The sequence below is a fragment of the Acipenser ruthenus genome, chromosome 16 (genome assembly GCF_902713425.1).
Source record: "Acipenser ruthenus chromosome 16, fAciRut3.2 maternal haplotype, whole genome shotgun sequence".
Taxonomy (NCBI): domain Eukaryota; kingdom Metazoa; phylum Chordata; class Actinopteri; order Acipenseriformes; family Acipenseridae; genus Acipenser; species Acipenser ruthenus.
The window spans coordinates 394,454-419,785 of record NC_081204.1 but is presented as its reverse complement, the minus strand read 5'-3'; the positions used below and the strand labels follow the sequence as shown (position 1 = coordinate 419,785).

The 25,332-nt window shown below is 46.4% G+C and overlaps 1 protein-coding gene across 2 annotated transcripts in view; it reads left to right on the top strand.

The window, feature by feature from the left end:
• Nucleotides 1–25,332, top strand: part of LOC131697674 (collagen alpha-1(VII) chain-like) — a 73,877-nt gene that overhangs the window by 35,464 nt on the left and 13,081 nt on the right. For both annotated transcript variants that reach the window (XM_058988222.1, XM_058988221.1), the window contains exons 47-96: nucleotides 366–401; nucleotides 771–815; nucleotides 985–1,020; nucleotides 1,125–1,169; nucleotides 1,314–1,349; nucleotides 1,938–1,973; nucleotides 2,295–2,327; nucleotides 3,057–3,128; nucleotides 3,684–3,743; nucleotides 4,065–4,100; nucleotides 4,897–4,977; nucleotides 5,455–5,490; nucleotides 5,662–5,706; nucleotides 5,965–6,036; nucleotides 6,601–6,645; nucleotides 6,809–6,844; nucleotides 6,991–7,032; nucleotides 7,641–7,721; nucleotides 8,056–8,091; nucleotides 8,319–8,354; nucleotides 10,031–10,111; nucleotides 10,359–10,394; nucleotides 10,557–10,628; nucleotides 10,715–10,759; nucleotides 10,916–10,951; nucleotides 11,220–11,255; nucleotides 11,846–11,950; nucleotides 12,719–12,784; nucleotides 13,337–13,372; nucleotides 13,491–13,526; nucleotides 14,089–14,136; nucleotides 14,642–14,677; nucleotides 15,326–15,466; nucleotides 16,457–16,666; nucleotides 16,999–17,034; nucleotides 17,148–17,192; nucleotides 17,280–17,351; nucleotides 17,708–17,752; nucleotides 18,117–18,188; nucleotides 18,542–18,586; nucleotides 20,226–20,261; nucleotides 22,725–22,760; nucleotides 23,029–23,073; nucleotides 23,188–23,220; nucleotides 23,506–23,568; nucleotides 23,914–23,949; nucleotides 24,259–24,339; nucleotides 24,484–24,552; nucleotides 25,106–25,141; nucleotides 25,245–25,304. In XM_058988222.1, the coding sequence (XP_058844205.1) occupies nucleotides 366–401; nucleotides 771–815; nucleotides 985–1,020; nucleotides 1,125–1,169; nucleotides 1,314–1,349; nucleotides 1,938–1,973; nucleotides 2,295–2,327; nucleotides 3,057–3,128; nucleotides 3,684–3,743; nucleotides 4,065–4,100; nucleotides 4,897–4,977; nucleotides 5,455–5,490; nucleotides 5,662–5,706; nucleotides 5,965–6,036; nucleotides 6,601–6,645; nucleotides 6,809–6,844; nucleotides 6,991–7,032; nucleotides 7,641–7,721; nucleotides 8,056–8,091; nucleotides 8,319–8,354; nucleotides 10,031–10,111; nucleotides 10,359–10,394; nucleotides 10,557–10,628; nucleotides 10,715–10,759; nucleotides 10,916–10,951; nucleotides 11,220–11,255; nucleotides 11,846–11,950; nucleotides 12,719–12,784; nucleotides 13,337–13,372; nucleotides 13,491–13,526; nucleotides 14,089–14,136; nucleotides 14,642–14,677; nucleotides 15,326–15,466; nucleotides 16,457–16,666; nucleotides 16,999–17,034; nucleotides 17,148–17,192; nucleotides 17,280–17,351; nucleotides 17,708–17,752; nucleotides 18,117–18,188; nucleotides 18,542–18,586; nucleotides 20,226–20,261; nucleotides 22,725–22,760; nucleotides 23,029–23,073; nucleotides 23,188–23,220; nucleotides 23,506–23,568; nucleotides 23,914–23,949; nucleotides 24,259–24,339; nucleotides 24,484–24,552; nucleotides 25,106–25,141; nucleotides 25,245–25,304 (2,739 nt within the window). The remainder of the gene's footprint in view (nucleotides 1–365; nucleotides 402–770; nucleotides 816–984; nucleotides 1,021–1,124; nucleotides 1,170–1,313; nucleotides 1,350–1,937; nucleotides 1,974–2,294; nucleotides 2,328–3,056; nucleotides 3,129–3,683; nucleotides 3,744–4,064; nucleotides 4,101–4,896; nucleotides 4,978–5,454; nucleotides 5,491–5,661; nucleotides 5,707–5,964; nucleotides 6,037–6,600; nucleotides 6,646–6,808; nucleotides 6,845–6,990; nucleotides 7,033–7,640; nucleotides 7,722–8,055; nucleotides 8,092–8,318; nucleotides 8,355–10,030; nucleotides 10,112–10,358; nucleotides 10,395–10,556; nucleotides 10,629–10,714; nucleotides 10,760–10,915; nucleotides 10,952–11,219; nucleotides 11,256–11,845; nucleotides 11,951–12,718; nucleotides 12,785–13,336; nucleotides 13,373–13,490; nucleotides 13,527–14,088; nucleotides 14,137–14,641; nucleotides 14,678–15,325; nucleotides 15,467–16,456; nucleotides 16,667–16,998; nucleotides 17,035–17,147; nucleotides 17,193–17,279; nucleotides 17,352–17,707; nucleotides 17,753–18,116; nucleotides 18,189–18,541; nucleotides 18,587–20,225; nucleotides 20,262–22,724; nucleotides 22,761–23,028; nucleotides 23,074–23,187; nucleotides 23,221–23,505; nucleotides 23,569–23,913; nucleotides 23,950–24,258; nucleotides 24,340–24,483; nucleotides 24,553–25,105; nucleotides 25,142–25,244; nucleotides 25,305–25,332) is intronic.

The window sequence follows — 25,332 nt, the reverse complement described above, 5'->3', positions numbered from 1 at the left end:
GTGTGCAGCACTGTGGTTTGTTATGAGTTAACACACTTTAAATGATCTTCTATTTGGGCTGAAGAGATTTTCAAATGAAAGTTGTTTGTTGAGAAAGCTTATGAACGCTCCAGAAATCACCTGGCTGTCTCAAACGAGACGCACGTCACATTTCGCTGTTTGAAATGAAGAGTCTTGATGCTTGAGAATCCAGATACCCTGCATTGCGAGAGGATTGACTTGACATCAGCGATGCTGCAGGTTTGATGGGCTCTGTGTTTGAGTCTTGATGCTTGAGAATCCAGACACCCTGCATTGCGAGAGGCTTGACCTGACGTCAGCGATGCTGCAGGTTTGATGGGCTGTGTGTTTGTTTTCTCTCCTAGGGGCTGAGGGGACCGCCAGGCGAGATCGGCAGCAAAGTGAGTCTCCATGACTGTGTTACACATCTCTTCACTGCACAGCAATGTGAGGGTGGAATGGCTGGTTCATCTCTACACTGCACAGCAATGTGAGGGTGGAATGGCTGGTTCATCTCTACACTGCACAGCAATGTGAGGGTGGAATGGCTGGTCCATCTCTACACTGCACAGCAATGTGAGGGTGGAATTGCTGGTCCATCTCTACACTGCACAGCAATGTGAGGGTGGAATGGCTGGTTCATCTCTACACTGCACAGCAATGGCACAGCTGTAATCACAGTAACCCAGGTTTAATATACAGCTGTAATCACAGTACCCCAGGTGAAGTCCACCCTGATAATTCTGGTCCCTCATTGTTTTTGTTTTCAGGGAGACAGAGGTCAGCCTGGTGAGCCTGGTGTCCAAGGAGACAGGGTGAGGAGACAGTCTTGTCTTTCTTTCATTCTTTAAATGCTTTAATGGAGAGGCTGCACACGCATGTGTTGGATGTACTTGTGTGTTTGAAAGGCCTGGCACTTGCATGAATGGGTCCCTGGTGTTGTGTTGAAATGAGACTGCAATGAAGCGTTTCCTTTGTTTTCAGGGAGAGAGAGGGCTGGCAGGAGCTGCAGGATTGAAGGTAGGAAACTCTCTATCCCGTTTTTCTTCTTTTTGAATGTTTCTTCGGTCCGATTCTCGGAATTCTATCCACTCGTTTTCATTTTGCACGTCTGTGTTTTTTAGGGAGCAGTTGGTCTGTCAGGCCCGGCGGGTCCTCCTGGGCTGAGGGTGAGTAGCAGCACTGGTACCGGTACCATTTACCCCTTTACTGCTGGAGCTCTTTCAATCCACTGTATCCATTTCTGGCAATGTTGTAACATATTCCAGTTATTATTATTATTATTATTATGATCACTGTGGTTGTTTCTGTAGGGGCTGCCTGGTCCCAGTGGTCAGCAGGGAGACAAGGTGAGTCACTCCTATGAGCCTCCTGAAGGAGAATTCATAAGCATCCTCTGTGTGGCTGTGCTGGCTCTCAGATCCACAGCACTGAGTTCTCTATAGTAGACTGTATTGAATTAGCTGGCTCTCAGATCCCCAGTACAGCACTGAGTTCTCTATAGTAGACTGTATTGAATTAGCTGGCTCTCAGATCCCCAGTACAGCACTGAGTTCTCTACACTAGACTGTATTGAATTAGCTGGCTCTCAGATCCGCAGTACTGCACTGTGTTCTCTATACTAGACTGCATTGAATTAGCTGGCTCTCAGATCCCCAGTACAGCACTGAGTTTTCTACACTAGACTGTATTGAATTAGCTGGCTCTCAGATCCCCAGTACAGCACTGAGTTCTCTACACTAGACTGTATTGAATTAGCTGCTCTCAGATCCCCAGTACAGCACTGAGTTCTCTACACTAGACTGTATTGAATTAGCTGTCTCTCAGATCCCCAGTACAGCACTGAGTTCTCTATACTAGACTGTATTGAATTAGCTGCTCTCAGATCCCCAGTAATTTCTGAAACTGAGCTCATTCTTCTTGTTTCTTTCTTCTAGGGAGACCCGGGATCACCCGGGGAACCTGGGAATACTGTAAGTACATATTTGTGGTGGGATTCAATAAATAACTAGGAGAACTACAGGTAATGTTCAGAAATATGAAACAACATGAAATGTGATCGTGCAGTAAACACTAATGTTAGAACATTGGCTTGCTGGCTTGGGTAAGATTGCATTCAGCCTCGGTCCCTCCTTGATGCAGTCTTGACCAGTCCTCTTGTCAGTTGTGTGTCTCTGCCCTACACTGAATGTGCGGACCGCAGTGTTAACAGACCCGGCCCTTCCTCTCATTCTCTTCTCCTTGTAAAGATCAAGTTTGCATCATTTTTAACAAAGTGCTCTCTTTGATTTCAGATTAAAGGACCTCCGGGAAGCAAAGGCGACAAGGTAACTATGTGAGGGTGTGAGGTCTCTGACCTCCTACAGAAAGACCAGTAGCCTGGGTGTCTGTCTGTGCAGTGCGAAGGATACAAGCGAAACTAAACCAGCACTGTTCATACACAGGGACGGGACAGGGATGGGACAGGACGGGCCGGGGCGGGACGGGATGGGACAGGACAGGACATCCCACGCAAACAACATCTCAGCATCTCACAGCTCAAAACTAACGAGTGCAATCAGCTACACAAAATGATGCTGAGGAGATTGCTTTTGCATACCAAATTAGGACATGAAATCTAACCTGAATTTATAATTTACAGCCCTGGCAAAGGAGCCTGGCATTGCTAATAATAGCACATTGCTGTGGGGCAGGTGTTACTCTGTGGCCAGCGCGGTATTGACCCTGGTCATCCTCGGATACGTTTCTGATGGTAAACAGACATGGATGCACACCATGACGCTTTCAATGAAGTGTTTGTATCTGCTTGTGTGTGTGGATTTTAAAGTCATGTCTATGAACCACGGAGAAGCCACAGCCATGGACACAGAATGACCATAGACACAGATGAGATCCCGACAGCACAGAGGATGACCAGGGGAATCCATAGACAGTACGGTTTGACCGTGGAGAACATTTGAGATGGGGAGGGGACCATGCTTGTTTCACCCCTGTGAAGCTGCAGCACTCTGTGTGTGTGTGTGATAGTCACAGGAAGCTCTTTCTCTTTGTTTCAGGGGAGTATGGGGCTCCCGGGCCCGGAGGGACCCAAAGGTATAAAAGGAGACCCGGCTGAGAAAGGGGAAAAGGTGAGTGGATACCTGTCAGTTCACACTGCGTGGGCTGCCCCGCCTGCGCTGCATTTTACACACGAGGCTCTTCACCACCTTACAGAAACGGCAGGATTGCGTTTCTTATCCCACCAGATACAGTGCAGGCATGCAGACACAACGTCACACTTTCATTTCACATGCACAGCTAGAGAAGCGCCTCTATAGAACGGAGATGAAACTCGGTACAGAAGCTCTGTTGAGAGATTCAGAATCTGTGAGGTGCACTGGCCCTTCTGCCTCTCCTTATGTCCGTGTGTCACACTTTTGTACGCATGTGACATACTTTTTCACGAGGCCGGTGGCTGTGACTTCTAAGCATTGTTGGTTTTGATTGGCTGTGCCCCACAGAGGGGTGTGTGCTTCACTAACACAATAAACAGCACACTGCTCGTTTGGACAGAAGCTCCTTGCCCTGGCACTCCATGCATGTGTCTGTATTGGTTCATTATATTCGGTTCAGTGTTCTCTGATGTGATGAGGAGCCCCTGAGATTTCCAGCTCATCTTCTCCTCTCTCCTTCTCTTCTTGCAGGGTTCGGTGGGGTTCGGGATCCCTGGTCAGGCGGGACCCAAAGGAGAGTCCGGAGAGAGGGTGAGTGCCACAGCCCGAGCCCAGGAAAGTGCAGAACTGCAGTCCGGTGCGGAGAACCGGGACCGTTCCTCAGGAGCATGGCAACAGAGGAGTGGAGCAGCAGAACAATCACCTTCATTAAAACCATTTCCTTTGCTGCTGTCAGTCGGCATTTGGAGTAAAGAATTGCCTTCATCTGCTTGACTCGATTTCCTATAGTCCCACCCCAGATTACCCAGCTGAGCTGAGCTGGAGATGCCCAGACACAGGACTGGGAGGGAAGGTGCTTGTTTCGAATCTCTTTCTGTAGTAAAGATGATACTCTGAACTCTTTCTTTTCAGGGAAATAACGGCCTTACTGGAAGACCCGGAGTTAAGGTAGGTGATTGACTGACTGACTGAGTGACTGATTTTAGTTTTCTGTTCCCACTGGTCATATAATAAACAAATAAATAGATTATAACAAAGAAGAATGGGGGGGGGGGGGTGATTGAGATCCTTATAATCTTAAAGGAGTTTACAAAGTTAACCCGAACCAATGCTTCAAGTTGGAAATTAATTAGAGGACAGAAGGTAGCAGATACCTCATTACACAGAGAGTCAGGACAGAGGGAAGACCTCATTACACAGAATCAGGACAGAGGGAAGCAGAGACCTCATTACACAGAGAGTCAGGACAGAGGGAAGACCTCATTACACAGAATCAGGACAGAGGGAAGCAGAGACCTCATTACACAGAGAGTCAGGACAGAGGGAAGACCTCATTACACAGAATCAGGACAGAGGGAAGCAGAGACCTCATTACACAGAATCAGGACAGAGGGAAGCAGATACCTCATTACACAGAGAGTCAGGACAGAGGGAAGCAGAGACCTCATTACACAGAGAGTCAGGACAGAGGGAAGCAGAGACCTCATTACACAGAGAGTCAGGACAGAGGGAAGCAGAGACCTCATTACACAGAGAGTGGTGAGGGCATGGAAAGTGTTACCTCACCTTGTTGTTGATGCTGAATCACTGCCATCCTTTAAGATCCTTTAAGACACGACTTGACAAAGCTTTGAGATCCATCAGCTACTAGGAAGTGGGTGAGCACTGGTTGGCTAAATGGCCTCCTCTCAGTCAGATATGTTCCACAATGGCTAATGAGGGGTCTGTGTCTGCTCCTGTGTAGGGAGACCCTGGTGAGCCTGGAGAGAACGGACAGCCTGGGAAAGCAGGAGCTCCGGGACAGATCGGACTGCGAGGGAAGGAGGTGAGACCCACTGCAGGGGTGGCACTGCAGAGACACTGCCTGCACTGCAGAGACACTGTCTGCACTGCACTGCAGAGACACTGTCTGCACTGCACTGCAGAGACACTGTCTGCACTGCACTGCAGAGACACTGCCTGCACTGCAGAGACGCTGTCTGCACTGACATTGCAGATCACTGGGATCATGTTACACCACCAGTAATGGTTGGGTCCTTAAATTTCAACCTTTAGAAACACTAAACGAAACTTAGGAAATTCATTGACAAACATTACGACCAGAAGTCTTGAAGACATTGAGAACGACTTGTGGTCAAAACGTTCAAAGACAATGAGAAAGACTACTTCTAGTCAAAACGTTTATCATTGAATTTATTATGTTTCTTTAAATAGTTCTGAATTCATCCTTGCTGTTGTATATTGTATTGAAAAAGTAGAATGCGCCTTTAATTGATTTCTGTATGTATTTATTTTATTTCAGGGGGAGAAAGGAGACAAGGGAGATGAAGGAACGCCGGTAACAGCTCAGAATACATTGATTCGAATTGAATAATGAATGGGAGCTCTCTGTACATTGCAGTGTAAATGTTACACAAAGAGAGCAAGAAGACACGGGTGCAGAATGGAAGTCCTGGGGGTTCACGAGTTTCTGTTCTTCAGGCTGGTTTTTGTTTTGTCTCATTTTCAGGGTGAATCAGGTTTACCAGGGAAAACCGGAGAGAGAGGTCAAAGGGTATGTTTTTGATTTACTGCTCAGAACGCCTTCCTGGTCTCATGTTTCTGGTTGTATTCCTGTGATATTCATCTGAATATATGTATTGGTGCCAGTCTCTCATTACTGTATCAACCATTGAATAAATTAATGAAAATAACAATATTTCTGTAAGGCATGTCCATACTGTTGACTCTGCTAGCTCTCACTACAGCACTGCTGTGCTCCGATTGGTTAGCTGTCTCCAGGCGCTTTCTGATTGGTTGTTTTGTATTTCAGGGGTTACCAGGGCTGTCGGGCAGGGCTGGAGAGAAGGGAGACATGGGAGACCCTGGAGAACATGGCAGAGACGTAAGTCAAGTCATAAATACCAAGAGTCTCCAAAGAGAATTCAACCAATTCCAACCCCCCCCACCCCCCCACCCCCCGTCCATTGCCAGCACTACAGAACTGAGCGGTGTAAACCCCTGCAGTTTAATATGGGATGAGATTGTGTCTAAGCTGTCATACCTGTTATACAGCAGAGCCTGCTATTTCCTGTTATTCCTGAAATGATCCAGAACACTTTTAAATCTTTATTGACTGACCTAATACATGCTCCAGCCTATAAACAACTGAAATGAGCGACTTTCACTCATCATATAATTATCTATCTATCTATCTATCTATCTATCTATCTATCTATCTATCTATCTATCTATCTATCCATACACTTATATGATCAGTGAAAGTCGCTAATTTATATATATATATATATATATATATATATATATATATAGATAGACAGATAGATAACATAATGAGGGCTCATCCAGGATTTTAAAGGAAATATAACAGGGAAAGACGATGGTATTTAGTAATGTAATTGTTCTGAATTGTATATCTATATCATGTTGTCTGTTTTGTGGTTCACAGGGCAGTCCTGGACCGCCGGGGCTGAAAGGAGACAGAGGAGTGCAGGTCAGTGCCTCCCTCCCTGTATCTGCATCCCCCCTCTGCTTAACAAAGCCCCTCCGCTGATCAGAGACAGCACTGTCCCCCCGCGCAGACTGTGCTGATCTGTGTTGCGTGGAGACTGGAGACGCTGTACAGAGCAGAGTTTAACCCTTTCCTTTCTCTGCAGGGCGCACAGGGACCGCCAGGGCTGCCCGGGAGAGTGGTGAGGAATCTTTAACCCTTCGTTACCCCTTTAACCGTGTCTGTCGAATTGTACTTGCTTTTATAATTCAGCATGTACCAGCTTCAATCACAGCCTGAACCTGGCTTGTTAGTAACGGTTCTCTCCGGGTTCTCTCCTCTTTTCAGATTGATCTGGAGAGAGGGATCCAGGGGGACAAGGGAGACAAGGTACACGTGTGTGCTTGTGTGTTATACAGTTTAGAGATTGGTAATCCTTAAGAGATAGATGATTAAATGTCATGTTGCAAAAGTGACAGCAATGTTCAGAACTTAACAGATCCCAACTGAAGGAGTTTTCTCTATGCTGTTAGGATGTCCAGTCTACTGGGAAGAAATATGAATATATAATGTTTTGTTTAACGTTATGAAATGACAGACTTGGAGCTGGAAAAAGCATTCTAGGAAAATATGAATTCATGCACTGGATTGGTTTCCATTTAGATTTTATGAACACATTTTTGATGATCAATTAAAATGAAACAGATTGACTTCAGCTTCATTTTTGTTTCTGTTAAGAGTTCAATGTGTTGGGCTTCTAGCTTTCTTGCTACAGCATACAGTATGTGCTTCCCACAGTATGTGCTTCCCACAGTATGTGCTTCCCACAGTCTGTGCTTCCCACAGTCTGTGCTTCCCACAGTATGTACTTCCCAGCGTCTGTCTGTTGGGCTGGTCTGCGCTTACCTGGTCATGTGGTACGGCACCCAGTAGGCTGTGCGGCGTAATAGGCTGTGATGTCACTTCCTGTCTTCACTGTCTCTGTTTTTTTCTTCCAGGGTGATGCTGGTGACCCCGGAGAGCATGGAGCCAAAGGTGTGAAGGGTGAAGGCGGCCCCCCTGGTCTCGCGGGTGAAAGGGTGCGTCTCACACTCCACTCCATTCCACTGCTTCCTCTGCCGTTCAATTGTGTGATTCGTCTCAGGAGATTGTCTTTGCGCATACAAGCAGCGAGGGCTCCACAGATTCTCAAAGCGACATCGTCTGCATGTCTCTGCTGTTGAATTTCTCTCCTGTGTAATGTCCCTGTGTCGTCCTCTGTTGCTGTTTCTGCTCAGATCTTTCCCAGGATTGCAAACTAACCGAAACACATCCATTTGGATTGACTCTAAGTAAGAACGAGCCTGCTCCATGTAAAACAGAGCGGGCTTTCTAGATGTATTGGGTTATTTATCTGTTTGTTTCATTTTGCAGGGTGTTGAAGGCCCCAGAGGGCCACCAGGAGCGAGGGTAAGTGAACCTGACAAGGAAACATTCCTTCTCCCGGTGTCTGCAGACATCACTTCAGTCATTACCTCGGGTGGAGGTCTTCATGACCGTTAGAATATCAGAATGTGATTGTGATTGCTCTTTTTAAATGAAAGTAATGTTGTAAGAGGTGATGGAATGGGTGTATGTTTTGCTGTGCTTCCTGCCCGTACGTACCCGTTTTGTAACTTCATCTTTCTGAATTGCAGGGTGAGAAAGGGGACCGAGGCAGCGCCGGGGAAACCGTAAGACACTGTCCTTGCTGTTCCTCTTTTTATTATCATCATTACTGTTTCATGTGTTTACACAGTGCATCCAGTACAGGAAACCCATTGTATATCATTTAAAACTCCCATTCCCACTTTAGTGGCAGCTTAATTAGATACACATGCACCTTTTCATTTGGGTAACTTGCAATGGCTGGAAGGGAATTGCAGAACTGAAGCCCAGGGCTCAAAAGTAATCATCTGTACGATCCTTTACAAACATGGCGGACAGTTGAACTAATTTGCAGCTGGAAGACAAGCTTGCAGTCCTGCGCTGAAGCTAACGTCGGCCATCTTAGTGAAGGAGAGTTCCCAGGGATCAGAACTTCATTTGAAGTTCACTGTACCAATGAAGGGGTCGCCATCGCTGCTTATTGGCCACCCCTGCTGTCCTTCATTCTACCGGATCCTGTTCCCAAAACTCCAGCTTCCCAGTGGGATGAAGCACAACAGGGCGGGCACAGAGCCTCTGCAATAGCCAATCAGATCATCCGCTGAGTGTCGGACTACAGTCCAATCATCGCATGCAGTCAGCTCTCACATATCCGGCCCTATAACATTGTGACGTCAGTGACGGTTAAACGCGTGTGACGCAGATCTGATTATTTCATCCTGGACCGTTTCAACCCTTGTCCGTTTTTCAGGGAACACAAAAAATATACAATGTGAAAAATACATAACTGAAAGGACTGTGTTTTAAAATAAGTAGGCTTCCATTTAGATGTACTGGATTGGTTTTGTCGGTACAGTACTATATTTTCAACAGAAGTAGTATTTTAATTCAGAACGATATGATTCTGAAAATGTCACTTGCCAAAAGAGACGACACGTGGACTGTAATACAGAACATACTTTTAAATCCAGTACGTATTGTAGCAGCATGTCAAATTCACCCTTAACGACCCAACAGCAAAATGAGATCTAAATGTTACCCATGCACAGAACTGCGTAGAACGTAAGACAATGCAGTTTACCAAAAGATTAAATAAAAAAAACAACAATTAAAACAGTATCCTAATGTCACAGTTCACTTGCAAAATGAAAATGCACAAAAACAACTAAAGATCACAGATAAAAAAAAATACATCATAGTACCTAAAACTGTTTAATGATTAGCTGTTGCATTACCTTAGCTCTCGTTCGCTGCATTTTCGTCAGGTGAAACTGGAGGAAGCGCTGTGCAACTGCACAATTAAAACTATACAAATTAAAAACAATAAAAGACTGATTTGGCAGAAGAGAGAAAAAATGCAGGCTGTGACGGATATTCAGATAAATTGAAACCTTGAAGAGATGGGCTTTGTATCAGAAAACTGGTGACAGAAATCGCTTGTGACGGGAAATTGGTTACATATGTATATAATGGGGAGTGATTTTATTCTTAATACAAGGCTGGTAAAACACGACTGACGTGCATCTGGGTAACGGATATCCGAGTGCTGACTGTACTACATTTTATAGACAAAATAGAACTTGTAGAGATAGAAGGGAGAGAGAGAGAGGAAGAAAGAGAGAGTGAAAGAGAGCGAGAGCGATGGAGAGAGCAAGGCTGAAGCACGCTGTTTGAATGAAAGCTATGGACCCGCGATGAGCCTGGAAGGTCTGTGTTGCTCTTGACTGGGTCCTGATCAGTGTGTGTGTGTTCCCCTCCGCAGGGTGATCGCGGAGCCCCAGGTCAGGATGGTAGGAACGGACTGGACGGGAAACCAGGAGCTGCAGGACCCCCGGGCCAAAGAGTGAGGACTGGGGGGGTGGCACTGGGGTACAGCATGGTAAAGTGACACGGGGGTACAGCATGGTAAAGTGACACGGGGGTACAGCATGGTAAAGTGACACGGGGGTACAGCATGGTAGTGACACTGGGGTACAGCATGGTAGTGACACGGGGGTACAGCATGGTAAAGTGACACGGGGGTACACTGTTGTACTCTGTGCTAAAGGCTCACATGTTTTGACCTTTCTTTCTCTCTCTTTCTCTTTCAGGGTGACCAGGGGAAGCAGGGAGATTCCGGTCGAGATGTGAGTCTCGGTTCATTCTGCTGTAATTGAATGTAGACCTGATTTTTCGATCCTCTGATCCAGTGTGCGAGGTTCTGTGTGTATTTCAGCAATGACCTGCAGTGCTGTCAGTGAGGATCTTACCTCTCGCTGTTAACCCCTTCCTTCCTGTGTCTCTGTCAGGGCCTGCCCGGAGCGAGGGGGGTGGAGGGTCCTGCAGGGCCAGTCGGACTCCCTGGGACTCTGGGCTTACCTGTGAGTACACCTGGGCACCTGTCTTGTACACCTTTTATTGATTATTGATTTCATCCATTCATTTGATCTGTGTTTTACAATCCCAGGGTAAAGCAGGAGAGGATGGAAAGCCAGGAATACCTGGAAAGAATGTGAGTTAAGGAACATCCTGATCAAATTGCCCTATCAGTAAAGTGTTTACTACGTTGTTGTTGTTGTTGTTGTTGTTGTTGTTGTTGTTGTTGTTGTTGTTATTGTCCAGTAAAGGGCTCTGCCTGACTGTCTTTGTGTCGCTTGTGTCTCCCCAGGGGGCGGATGGGACCCCAGGCGAGGATGGGAGAAAGGTGGGTCGCGTTTCTGGATGGAAACACAAAGTGACTGTGGGGTGGGGGGGTGGGGGGGTTCGACTTCACAAACCCACGGAATTTTGAGGAATTAGGAACGGTTTTCTCTCCTTTGTGTTGCATCTCTACAAATGTCAATATTTCGAATAAAATAAGCACATCTTTGCAGATGAATGGAATAGTTTGTGTTGGTTTCGTCTGACTCTGTCTCGTTTTCAGCTGCACTCAATATGTGCCAAAGAGTAACCGCTAAACGCTTTCTTTGCAGGGAGAGAAGGGGGATTCTGGAGCAGCCGGGAGAGACGTGAGTATCTCTTTAATGTATAGAAATAATATACAGCAGATACAGCCCTCTGAAATATCTTTATAATATACAGCACTAAACCCTGATAGTGATGTGATACAGCCCTCTGAAATATCTTTATAATATACAGCACTAGACCCTGATAGTGATGAGATACAGCCCTCTGAAATGTCTTTGTATCACATAGTTTGCAGCAGAGGGCTGGTATTAAATAGTTTGTAACAGATTGAAATGACGTCACATTAAGAGTATCCTTATTTAACTACACGCTGTATTATTATGATTATTATTATACAAGCTGATTTTCATCCGCTCAGGTGACCGCTCGTGGAGTGGGTATCGACTCGTATCCTACAGCTCCCTATACAGTATTCCATATATAGCATTCTTATCATACAGTATTCCATATATAGCATTCTTATCATACAGTATTCCATATATAGCATTCTTATCATACAGTATTCCATATATAACATTCTTATCATACAGTATTGAGGGGCACTTCCTCTAAGCTTGTGCTCCAATACTGAAATGACATTTGTTTTGATCTCTCTCTCTCTCTCTCTCTCTCTCTCTCTTCTTTGTTTCAGGGCCGGGATGGAGTGAAGGGGGAGAGGGGGGAGCTGGGTCTGGCTGGCTCTGTTGGCCCCGCTGGGCCCCCAGGGGTCCCTGGCAATCCCGGGCCCCCTGGACAGGTAAGATCTACGAGGCATGCTCCTCAGTGTTGTGGCTCAAACAGTAACCCGCTTCAAATGTGTATATTCGGGCAGCAGTGTGGAGTAGTGGTTAGGGCTCTGGACTCTTGACCAGAGGGTTGTGGGTTCAATCCCCAGTGGAGGACACTGCTGTTGTACCCTTGAGCAAGGTACTTTACCTAGATTGCTCCAGTAAAAACCCAGCTGTATAAATGGGTAATTGTATGTAAAAATAATGTGATATTTGTATAATGTGAAATAATGTATAATGTGATTCTTGTAACAATTGTAAGTCGCCCTGGATAAGGGCGTCTGCTAAGAAATAAATAATAATAATAATAATATTCTATCCCCGTCCCTTACTATTCACATTCATTCATCCCGATTGAGTGGAATGAGAAAGGCTGATCCGTCCTGCCATTTCGAATTCCCCAGTCAAGCTGAACGCAGGTTCAAAGACAGGTAGAGGCAGATTTAGAGAACATTTGTAATAACTTCAGATTGGAGTCACGTAACCCAGACCCTCTGAGAATGGGCTGCCGAGCCACGCTGTTGAGGCTGAATCATTGGGATCTTTTAAGACCTGACTTGGTGAAGCTTTGATATCAATCCGTTACTAGGAACCAGATGAGCACTGATGCCTCTCTTTTAAATGTTCTTACGAATGATTACAAGCACTATGTGAATAGTAAGAGACATATACAAAGCAATTAGGATGCCACTGGAAACGAAGTAACGTGTTTAGTAATGTGTTTGTGTGTCTCACAGGTGGTCTACGTGAAAGGGCAGGAGGTCACAGCTATCCCCGGACCCCCAGGGCCTCCAGGGACCCCCGTGAGTGACCTCTTCTCTGAGTCTCCCTTTCGTGTCTGCTCAGTATAAAAGCATTCGCCAAAACATTTGCCCCCTTGGTTTATTGTGTTTTCCAAAAGCTCATCAGACTTTCGTAAGCAGCTTGTAGTCAGTGTTGGTTAACGACACTGGTCTATAATTCCCAGCTAGTACTGCTGCACTAGGATTCTCTCCAAAACAAGATGAGATACAGCAAATGGAAGATGAATGTGACAGAATGGTCAAAAGCAAATGTAAAAATGAAGTTCACTTTCATTTATAACAAATAAACACAAAACTTATAACAAATAAACACAAATCAAACCGTACTCGGCCCTTTTTAAGCAGGTCCAGGCATTTAACAAGCATTGCCGAAGCCGTTGGCTATCTCTGCTATCTCCCAGCTCCTCCTTTATCCACATTTTTACATGGCTTTAGCTCAGAGTTAGGGAGTTTCAATCGGATCCCTGCCACCAAATAAAAGGAAAATGAAAACGTTTGCATTGACATCACCCACCAGCGCAGCTCCTAACGTGCTGTGCTCCTCCCGGACAGGGCGTGCCTGGAATACCCGGAGCCAGCGGACCCAGAGTAAGTCTCCTTCCTGGTTTCTTTTATCCTTGGCTTCAGGATTGTTCACAGGCTCTATGTGCAGGTACACTTGGAGCTGAGTGCGCCTCTAATGGTTCTTTCTCTTCCCCCTCAACAGGGACAGACAGGAGCAGCTGGAGCCAAAGGAGACACAGTGAGTCATATTTATCTAGCAGTGCTTCAGTATGAAAATGAATGTTGAAGGCAGGTTCAGCACTTCCAAAGTAGCACCATATATGTTCTTATCCAATTAGATTCCTTATGTTCTTATCCAATTAGATTCCTTATGTTCTTATCCAATTAGATTATTTATGTTCTTATCCAATTAGATTCCTTATGTTCTTATCCAATTAGATTATTTATGTTCTTATCCAATTAGATTCCTTATGTTCGTATCCAATTAGATTCTTTATGTTCTTATCCAATTAGATTCTTTATGTTCTTATCCAATTAGATTCCTTATGTTCGTATCCAATTAGATTATTTATGTTCTTATCCAATTAGATTCTTTATGTTCTTATCCAATTAGATTTCTTATTTGTGTTCTATTCTATTGAATGTGTTCTATTCTATTGAATGTGTTCTATTGAACATGTTCTGTTCTTGAAGGTGAAATATTCAGTGTGTTTGAAAGGTTGTTTCCCCTGTACTGTGTGAGTTATCTCAAGGTGTTCATGTTCTGCGTTTCTCTAAAGCTGCTTCTCTTGTTGTGACAGGGAGATCCCGGGGAGGACGGGAGGCCTGGCCGGAACGGAGAACCAGCGGTACAAGAGATTTTTCATAATTGTGAATTTTCTGCAATATTTTAATAATTTCATTAGATTCTTCCCCTTTTCATCATGAAACAAATACAAATGGAAGGGTTTTAGTGCAACAGTGTGCAAGGACAGCGTGTGTTACTGGAAGGGTTTTAGTGCAGCAGCGTGCAAGGACAGCGTGTGTTACTGGAAGGGTTTTAGTGCAGCAGTGTGCAAGGACAGCGTGTGTTACTGGAAGGGTTTTAGTGCAGCAGCGTGCAAGGACAGCGTGTGTTACTGGAAGGGTTTTAGTGCAGCAGTGTGCAAGGACAGCGTGTGTTACTGGAAGGGTTTTAGTGTAGCAGCGTGCAAGGACAGCGTGTGTTACTGGAAGGGTTTTAGTGCAGCACCCTCTCTCTGCTGTGGGTCTGTAACCGTGGCAACACTATGCAGCAGGAAGGACCCTCTCCCTGCTGGTGGTGTGACAATGCTTTACATAGCTTTGACTTCTCCTTTTCCTTTTTGTTTTCAGGATATTAAGAAAGCGCTGTCTTCCTTTGGCATTGAGGTAAGGTATTATTATCAGTTAACATGTCGAGTGGAGGTAGGGTGTCTCTTATTGTGGAAGAGAAGTCATCTGATGCAGAAGCTCTGAATAAGAAATAGCTACTATTAAAAATAAAGACAGTGTTTCTTTAACTTTAGCGTACTGTTGTATATGCTGTGACCGGGATGACGTCTGTGCACAGGATAAGACGCACGGGACATTTGGACCAGTTCTGAACAGTGATTGGCTGATTTCTTGTACATGCTGGTACTTTGAGATCTGCCAGGGATGGCCCCTTGATAATTGCAAGAACTCTGTGGTTAGCAGCTTTTGGTTCTCAAGCTCCTTCTCTTTGAAACTCGCTTCCAGATTTGATCTGTAATGCCGAGTCTGTCAGTGTTTTTAAATCTAAGCTCAAAGCATATCTCTTTGATTTGGCCCTTCACTAGAGAGCTCTTTTGCTGTGTGTTTTTGTAAAGTGCCCTGGGATGTTTGCACATGAAGGACGCTGTGTAAATGACATTGCAGTGGTATGGTAGGATATGGTTTATAATTGTTGTTGCTGTGTGACTCGTTGGACAGCCCCTAAGCAGTACAGCACCTCTAGTTCTCATGTTAATGTTAGCACCTCGCACAGCAGGATCGCAGCTCCCCTGTTTCTTGTTTCAGGTCTTGCTGCTGAAGGAGATTCTAAGCAAGACGGATTTGCAGACTGTTCAGGGGGAGCCTGGTGCCCCAGGACAGAAGGGAGAGAAGGGGGATCACGGAGAAAGGGGGTACATCGGAGACAGAGGACCCGCGGGCAAGGACGTAAGAACCAGAAAACAGAAAAACAAAAGAGAAAACATTTTAGAAAAGTTTCCGAAGAGCTGTAAAGGGTTTCAGCTTCAACCTCAGTGGCATTGTAACTAAGACAAGCAGATAGGCTATTGCCGCCTTCAGTGTGCTGATTAGAACTGGTGCTGGCGGTATTACTATTGATTAGAAAGAATGAAAGAAGTCCCAGAGCCTGCAAATCAACCACCTCTTAAAGGAAAGCAGCACTTATGAAATGTTGATGAGCTCATTAGTGCTGATACATTGCTGGCAGGGACACTGACGCAGGCATTAACAGCATGTCAATAGCAATCATCACAGAGACACACACATCACTCCAGGAGCCAGGACAGCCCTGTGGGAGTGTGTGCAGGTGAAGGCTATCCATCCGCCCAGTCCTGCATCCACTCATCTACTCATCCACTCATCCACTCATCCACTCATCCATTCATCCACTCATCCATTCATCCACTCATCCACTCATCCACTCATCCACTCATCCACTCATCCACTCATCCATTGACTTGTTTGTTTGTTTGTTTGTTTGTTTGTTTGTAATGTAAGCACACATTTCACCTGTCCTCACCTCTTGCTCAGTTCATCAACCCGGGGCTTAGCAGGTGTTGGCATGCTTTAGTAATCAACACTAATAACCTGTAGCTGCTGCTAAACAGATGCTTTTCTGGGGAGGTTATTTTACTAGAGATTTAGGGTTTTTCAGGAGAGGTGTCGGGAATTAAATCACCAGTCCAATAAATCTGCTCTCTAGCTTCAATTGAGTTAGTAGAAATAAGGATGTATCTGTCTGCTCTTTTGGCACAGCAGACACAGACAGACAGACAGACAGACAGACAGGCAGGCAGGCAGGCAGGCAGGCAGGCAGGGTTCGATCCTCAGTCAAAAGGCATACGGTATGACCATTGGAGTACCTGTTTTTATCACTGTGTGTTTGTGAAGTTCTGACTGGTCTTGAATTCCTCTTAGGGTCTGTCAGGGGTCCCGGGGGAACGTGGACAGAGAGGAGATAAGGGGGACACTGGCCCCGCTGGGCCGACAGGACCCCCCGGCAGGGCGATCGGAGAGAGGGGCCTCGAGGGCCCACCTGGCCAAGCAGGAGAGCCCGGGAAACCAGGAATACCAGGAGTGCCGGGAAGAGTTGGGGAGCAGGGAGAGACGGGCAGGCAGGGAGACAAGGTGAGAGGGGGAGAGGAGGGGGAGAGAGGAGTGGGGGAGAGAGGAGTGAGGAGGGGAGAGAGGAGTGGGGGAAGCAGGGAGAGACGGGCAGGCAAGGAGACGAGGGGAGAGGAGGGGGAGAGAGGAGTGAGGAGGGGAGAGAGGAGTGGGGGAAGCAGGGAGAGACAGACAGGCAGGGAGACAAGGAGAGGAGGGGGAGAGAGGAGTGAGGAGGGGGAGAGACAGGCAAGCAGGGAGACAAGGTGAGAGGGGGAGAGGAGAGACAGGGAGTCAGGAGGGGGAGAGCAGGGCAGTATTCCCTCAGCCTCACTATGTTTCTGTTTCTCTTGCAGGGTGATCGAGGTGATAAAGGGGACAAAGGCGACCATGTGAGTAGAATCTGCACTGTGCATGCGTGCTTTCCTCCCGGGAACGCTGTAGAGGTTGAAGGCCTGTCCTGTAACTAATTACATATGAACGTCTTCTTGTTTCGTTATTGCAGGGCAGGGATGGAGTCACGGGACCCCCAGGCCCCCCCGGACCCAAGGTACACTATCACTTTGAGACTCCCGTATTGCTGTGCTTTGAAACGTTTGTCAGGTGCTGATGGGCGGCGTGTGTTTCTCTGTTCCAGGGAGAGGCGCAGGAGGTCTCGGGGTCCAGACTGCCTGGAGAGAGGGGGCTGCCGGGAGTGGTGGGACAGAAGGTGAGACCTCGAGGGTCCCGGATCAGGATCAGGATCGGGAGGGGGGGCACAGCAAACAAAACACAAACAACAAGCAGCATGTCTGACTCGTGTGATAAAGAAGAACACAAACACTGAACAGAGTTAAACATCCATGCTACTGCCCTTGAATTAACACACACACACACGTGTGTATATACAGTATATTATAGATAGAGAGAGATAGATAGATAGATAGAGACAGACAGACAGATTGATTGATTGATTGATTGATAGATAGATCAGGTACAGAGGTGCAAAGGACATTTCAATCTAGTTTGATAAGGTTCTGGTGTTGGTCCAGTTGTTTAAAAATCTCTTTTCTTCTTTTCTTCCAGGGAGAATCGGGAATCCCTGGCCCAGTGGGACCCAAAGGAGACAAGGTCTGAGTTTCTAACAGCCTCCCTTAACCCTGCTGCAGCCTTCCTGTATCATTTATTAATTGGGACAGAGCTTGAGTTTTGGGTTTGTTGATTGTCCGGATGAATATGCATGTGACTGTAACTGTGAGATGCCATTGTAACACTGTCTGTCTGTGTCTCTGTCTGTGTGTCTGTGTGTCTGTCTGCCTGTCTGTGTCTCTGTGTGTCTGTGTGTCTTGTGTGTGTGTGTGTGTGTGTGTGTCTGCCTGTCTGTCTGTGTGTGCCTCTGTGTATGTGTCTGCCTGTCTCTGTGTGTGTCTGTGTGTCTGTCTCTGTGTGTGCCTCTGTGTGTGTGTGTCTGCCTGTCTGTCTGTGTGTCTCACAGGGGAGTGAAGGACCCCAAGGAGAGAAGGGAGGGAGAGGAGAGTCCGGAGAGAAGGGTCGGGATGGCTTTGCGGTGAGTTTGATAAACCACAACAACAGCATTTCACTGGTATAGAGCCTTTCACAACCCAGGCAGTCCCAGAACACTTCACAGATACTTGTTTTATTGATTTCATTGAAAAGCTACGTCAGTCAAATAAGTCCTAAGGCCAGATTTGTGAACTGTCACAGTTTTAGAATCCCTAATATGCATCTTCATTAAAAGGCGTGTTGGCTCAGGTGTTGATGATAACACTGAGGGCTGCATATCTGCTGAAGCACTCGCCCCAGTGTTTGCTCAAAGACGTCACTGCCCTCACCGTGGCTGGAGGTCACGGCCTCCCATTTCCACTGCTCTGATCCCTGATTGGCTGGTTTGTTCCGCAGGGATCCCCGGGAGAGCCAGGACAGCCAGGGCAGGAGGGGAAGCCGGTGAGTGATATCGGGGGGCAGGGAGAACCAGACATGACCCCTAAAGAGGGTCCTCCACACAGCTCTCAGCATTTATTTGATCTCTCTGGCTAAAGAATATTTGCTGTGATTTTTAACCCTGTTTCTGTTTGGGTGTCAGTGTTCATTTAAAAGGGGTTGCTCAGAGTCCGAATGCTGATTTTTTTTTTTTTTTAATGAAATGGTTTACAGTAGGTGATGATACCGATATTGTGATTTTCAGTATATGTGCATTAAAGCAAAAAACGATTTTAATTAGTTATAACAATGTTATTACGTATTTCACTTTTGTCTTTGCTTGTTTTCATTTCAGATTTTTAAGTAAAGTAAAGCAATGTTCTCGTGTTTCTATTGATTTTTTTTTCCTTTTTGGTGTCAGCACCCCTTTCCCATCGAGGTGGCTTTGACAGGAGCTGGATCCTGAATTATTAATCTGAAAGTATAGTGGCCTCCACTGGGCTGAAACACAAGCAGACTCCATGTAATATCTGAATGATCTTCACACTGTCAGTGCGTCCGTGTAATATCTGAATGATCTTCACACTGCCAGTGCGTCCGTGTAATATCTGAATGATCTTCACACTGCCAGTGTGTCCCTGTAATATCTGAATGATCTTCACACTGCCAGTGCGTCCGTGTAATATCTGAATGATCTTCACACTGCCAGTGCGTCCGTGTAATATCTGAAAGATCTTCACACTGCCAGTGCGTCCGTGTAATATCTGAATGATCTTCACACTGCCAGTGCGTCCGTGTAATATCTGAATGATCTTCACACTGCCAGTGCGTCCGTGTAATATCTGAATGATCTTCACACTGCCAGTGCGTCCGTGTAATATCTGAATGATCTTCACACTGCCAGTGCGTCCGTGTAATATCTGAATGATCTTCACACTGCCAGTGCGTCCGTGTAATATCTGAATGATCTTCACACTGCCAGTGCGTCCGTGTAATATCTGAATGATCTTCACACTGCCAGTGCGTCCGTGTAATATCTGAATGATCTTCACACTGCCAGTGCGTCCGTGTAATATCTGAATGATCTTCACACTGCCAGTGTGTCCGTGTAATATCTGAATGATCTTCACACTGCCAGTGTGTCCGTGTAATATCTGAATGATCTTCACACTGCCAGTGGGAGACTCCTAGCCCCTCTTATGGGGTCACACTGTGGGGTCAGTAAAGCGAGGTGGAGGTGGGGAGCACCTGTAGGGCTCACTGCACCCCGCAGCTGGGTCCAACGCTTTGAAATTGTCTTTGTCTTGTTACATAGTTTTTATCCTGTTCATGTCTAGGGACCACAGGGGGACAGCGGGCCTCAGGGGCGCGCAGTGAGTAACAGTAACTGAGCCTGTGAGCCTCCCTGTGAGCAGGGCTGGTCAGGAAAGCCTGGCGCCTGGGCTGCTGTGAAGGCCGTTTGCTCCTGGCTGCGGTGTGGTTATTCGAGCGCCTCTGTAGACTAGTAGCCACGTAGCAGCCAGGCTGTAGCTACGCTGGTAATATGTTAGCCCTTCCCTTCTCCCCCTCCCTCCCTCTCTGGAGCTCCAGCCATCCTGCTGTAGACTTCTCCCTCCCTCCCTCCCCTCCTTTCTAACTCTACGGCTTTCCAAAATTCCCACAGGGCCTGCCAGGCTTCCCCGGAGTGCTTGGTCGACCGGTAGGTGCGCTGTCCCGTCTCGCATGCGGCTGCACGACTAACCTGGCGTGGGATTGAAACCATGGTGGGACGTGTTCACTTTCAGACTGCTGCCCCTTTACCACACACGCATGCACACACTCACGCGCACGCACACACGCGCGCACACACACTCGCACACATACACACACACACACACACACGCACACACACTGTGGAACCCCTCTGATCAGACCACCAAAGAGACAGCAGACCTGGTCTTAATAGAGGGAGCTGCCCTGACTAGAGAAACTTGAGATCTCCAAATTGAATGAGCTAGAGAAGGAGTCTTTATATTGTTCACAGGGAGCGACTCGACTGTGCTGTCAATCCTCTGATACAGACCAGCCCGTACTGGGTTTAATCTGCATCCAGATCAGACACAGCCAGGGCTGAAAGGAGGCTCTCTACACGTACTGGGTTTAATCTGCATAATCAGACACAGCCAGGGCTGAAAGGAGGCTCTCTACATGTACTGGGTTTAATCTGCATCCAGATCAGACAGCCAGGGCTGAAAGGGGGCTCTCTACACGTACTGGGTTTAATCTGCATCCAGATCAGACAGCCAGGGCTGAAAGGGGGCTCTCTACACGTACTGGGTTTAATCTGCATACAGATCAGACACAGCCAGGGCTGAAAGGGGGCTCTCTACACGTACTGGGTTTAATCTGCATCCAGATCAGACACAGCCAGGGCTGAAAGGAGGCTCTCTACACGTACTGGGTTTAATCTGCATCCAGATCAGACACAGCCAGGGCTGAAAGGAGGCTCTCTACACGTACTGGGTTTAATCTGCATCCAGATCAGACACAGCCAGGGCTGAAAGGAGGCTCTCTACACGTACTGGGTTTAATCTGCATAATCAGACACAGCCAGGGCTGAAAGGAGGCTCTCTACACGTACTGGGTTTAATCTGCATACAGCTCAGACACAGCCAGGGCTGAAAGGAGGCTCTCTACACGTACTGGGTTTAATCTGCATCCAGATCAGACACAGCCAGGGCTGAAAGGAGGCTCTCTACACGTACTGGGTTTAATCTGCATACAGATCAGACACAGCCAGGGCTGAAAGGGGGCTCTCTACACGTACTGGGTTTAATCTGCATCCAGATCAGACACAGCCAGGGCTGAAAGGAGGCTCTCTACATGTACTGGGTTTAATCTGCATCCAGATCAGACACAGCCAGGGCTGAAAGGGGGGATCTCTACACAGGGGTCAGCAGTCTGTTAAGTGAATGGCATTAGTGTGCTTCTGCATGCGTATAGCAAACTACTGCATGGCAACATGCAATGCACATGTCAGTGATGGGTTTTGTGTTTATTGCATATTCAGTGTTTGTTCTGTAAGCTTGGTTCTGAAACGTTCGGATTTGTTTGTTTAAATATAAATATAAAGACACATCTAATACAGAACCTGTGCGGTGAACATGCCTGTGATACAAAGCATTAAGAAGGAAACGACACTCGTTTAGAATCTGGAAGAACTCCACTTCCCTTTCCTTTGTGCATGAACAGAAACACTGAGTCTGCAAAAACACGTCTTCAGCAAAGGTTTTGTATTCACTTATTTTTATGTCTTTTGATGGGATCTATTTTCCACTGTGTTGTAATGATTATAAAAAAAATATAAAAATCAGTTTCATATTCACGTCTTAAATGACATTGGTTTACATACTGCCTGTCCTCTAAATGGCTATAGAGACATTTTCAACAAAACTTAGACAAAGTGGAAAATACCAGCCCAGTGTCATACCATTGCCCAGTCATTACCAGCACCTTAATAATAATGAGCACTAGTCTACACACTGCGTTCTCAGCTCTGCAGCGCTGTCATTACCAGCACCTTAATAATAATGAGCACTAGTCTACACACTGCATTCTCAGCTCTGCAGTGCTGTCATTACCAGCACCTTAATAATAATGAGCACTAGTCTACACACTGCGTTCTCAGCTCTGCAGCGCTGTCATTACCAGCACCTTAATAATAATGAGCACTAGTCTACACACTGCATTCTCAGCTCTGCAGCGCTGTCATTACCAGCACCTTAATAATAATGAGCACTAGTCTACACACTGCGTTCTCATCTCTGCAGCGCTGTCATTGTCAGCACCTTAATAATAATGAGCACTAGTCTACACACTGCATTCTCAGCTCTGCAGCGCTGTCATTACCAGCACCTTAATAATAATGAGCACTAGTCTACACACTGCATTCTCAGGTCTGCAGCGCTGTCATTACCAGCACCTTAATAATAATGAGCACTAGTCTACACACTGCATTCTCAGCTCTGCAGCGCTGTCATTACCAGCACCTTAATAATAATGAGCACTAGTCTACACACTGCGTTCTCAGCTCTGCAGCGCCGTCATTACCAGCACCTTAATAAGCAGTTTCAGACACAGTGTTCATGTTGTAATGTAACTCAGGGTGTGTTTGTTTATTCAGGGAAACCAAGGCGAGCCCGGGACTCGCGGACCCCCGGTGAGTCTTTATTAATATTATTAAATATTATTTATTATTATTGATTTGCCTGCCTGCTGTACGCCATGACAAGTCACAAAGAAACTCCATTCACGACATCAGCCGTCCCATATTGAGTTTCTACCGGGCTTCCATCTCAGCATCGGTACGGCTGACCAGGTGACCCGCTTTTAATGACCGTACCTGTAGCTCTACAGTGCTGGATGCCTCCTCGTAAAGCCCCACGTTTAGTTTTCTGATGTCATCTCATCTTCTTTCCTCTCTGCAGGGTCCAATAGGTCTTGTTGGCCCCCAGGGGCCCCCCGGTCTGAAGGTTAGTGCTTTGCATTATATTGAGATAGGGTTTGTCTGCGCTGTCATTGTTTTGTTTTGCTGGTATTCTCGTCTTGTATTGAACGTGACTCTGATTTCCTTTGTTTCTTAACAGGGAAATCAAGGAGAACCAGGGATTGGTATACAGGTAAGCTCCCTATTGGAAATAGGCAGGTGTTAGCTTTCTAGAGAGATCTGAGAAGATCACAATCCAAGAAGAAGACTAACAAGCCCTCACCAGCCCTGACCCTGACCCTGACCCTGACCCTGACCCTGACCCTGACCCTGACCCTGACCCTGACCCTGCTGCTGCTGCTTTGCTTTCTGAGATCTCAACAGATCTCAATCCAAGGTGGTCTGGCAGCAGGACCATAGAGTTTCTAAGAGAGAGGCTAGCTCTGGTCCATACTAATGTCTGCTTCTCCCATTCCAGGGACTGCCGGGGCCCCAAGGCAACATGGGATTGCCAGGACCTCCTGGTCCTCCAGGAGCTGTGGTAGGTGATACTGAACCATCATTATTGCATGTGTTTGATATTGAACTGCGATTGCTCTGGTCATGTGATTAATACACCAAAAACATTACTTGTGTTACTTTTTCTTCTGAAGGAAAACAACACCAATTCTAAAATGAAGACAACACAATTTAAGACTACTTGCAAAAACACCAAGATTAAATGTTTATTTCTGATTGGGTAACTTTACAGGGAGCGATTTCTGAAACAAAAATGTGTTAATGACAATTGTATGAGCTTTGAGAATTGAGTGCAAGTCCCCAGCATGATAGGATGGAGATGGGTCTCTAGAGAAGTGTCATTGTTTTTTTTTTCTTTAATGTTTAGGGCCCCCAAGGTCCGCCAGGGTTGCCCGGACAGCTGGTGAGTTGAGATATTTTTTTGAATTCCGTTAAGACTGCAAACGCCACAGCGGAGCTGCTACTGATGCAGCAATGCACTGGGTTACCGTTCAATAACTCTGGAAAGCAACTCATTTTCCATACCCTTAGCAAGCTGCTCTTTCAGCTATAAAACTAAGGCTACACTGAACGACGAACTGAAGGCAAGCGTTTTTGTTTTGACCCAAAAAGAAATGTCCCTCATGATTCCTGGAAGTGTGCTATCACAATCATACTCCTTGCCTGCAGTACCTCTAATCCAGCCTGTTTCTGTCCTGCCTGTGCTCCACAGGGAGAGTCGGGGAAGCCTGGCATTCCGGGGAGAGATGGCATTCCCGGTAAAGATGGGGAGGCGGGGCTGCCCGGGAAAATGGTAAGGAAGAGCTTGTCCATGCAGCGCAGCTTCCTAGAGTCCCCTCTGAGCTCTGGGGCTGCATCTGTTTGTCTGTCCAGAATGTGTCTGAGTTTGTGTCTGGTCTGTTGTAATCTCTGATCTCTTGACGTCTCTCTCCGGCAGGGTGTCGCAGGGCTGCACGGGCCAGCAGGGCCCAAGGGGCAGCAGGGGGACCGTGGCCTACCAGGAGAGGTATGTCATTTTGAATCCAAGGGCCATGCCCAAACACAGAGCCCAGTAGAGACCCTCATATCTGGGCTCTTGAAACTCACTGTCTGGGTGTAGCACCAGCATGCAAATATAACTTGTAAATTTGGCATAAAGTACTCAATTTAACAAAATGGCAGATTTCTTTCGATAGTCCTCAGGTATGTATTGATGGTAAATTAATACTTATTTCTAAATAAAATACACTTTCTAGATTTGCCCCTAAACACACGAGTGAATAAATCAGCCGAGCATGAAGAACAATTACATGTGTTTAAAAGTGTATTTCTTTACTCACTACTTCCCTAATAAACGTTTACTGCAGTCAAATTTCACTGCAATTTTTCAGTTTTGCTTTGCATTTACCATAGTTTGATGTTTTTTTTAATTCTCTTTACCATATCTCTATGGGCATTACAGTGCATAGCTGTGCTTTACCATGCTTTTATTACTGTGCTTATACTACAGTAAGAGTTATTTCTGAAGGTATTGTCAGAAGTGGGAGTAATGTTTATCTTGTCTTTTTTACTTCTCTCAGACTGGAATCGGCATGCCAGGGGCGAGAGGAGAGAAGGTAAGAGAGAAGAGTAAAGAAATCTCAGTGCAGTAAACTCTCAGCCATTCTCGGTGGCAGCAGAGGCTCAGTGACGCCTGCTTGTGCTTGTTGTGTCCTGCAGGGCATGCCTGGCGAGACGATCGGAGGGGTGACGGGACTGAGAGGCCTGCAAGGAGACCCGGTGAGAGGGGCGATCAAGCTTTACTTCA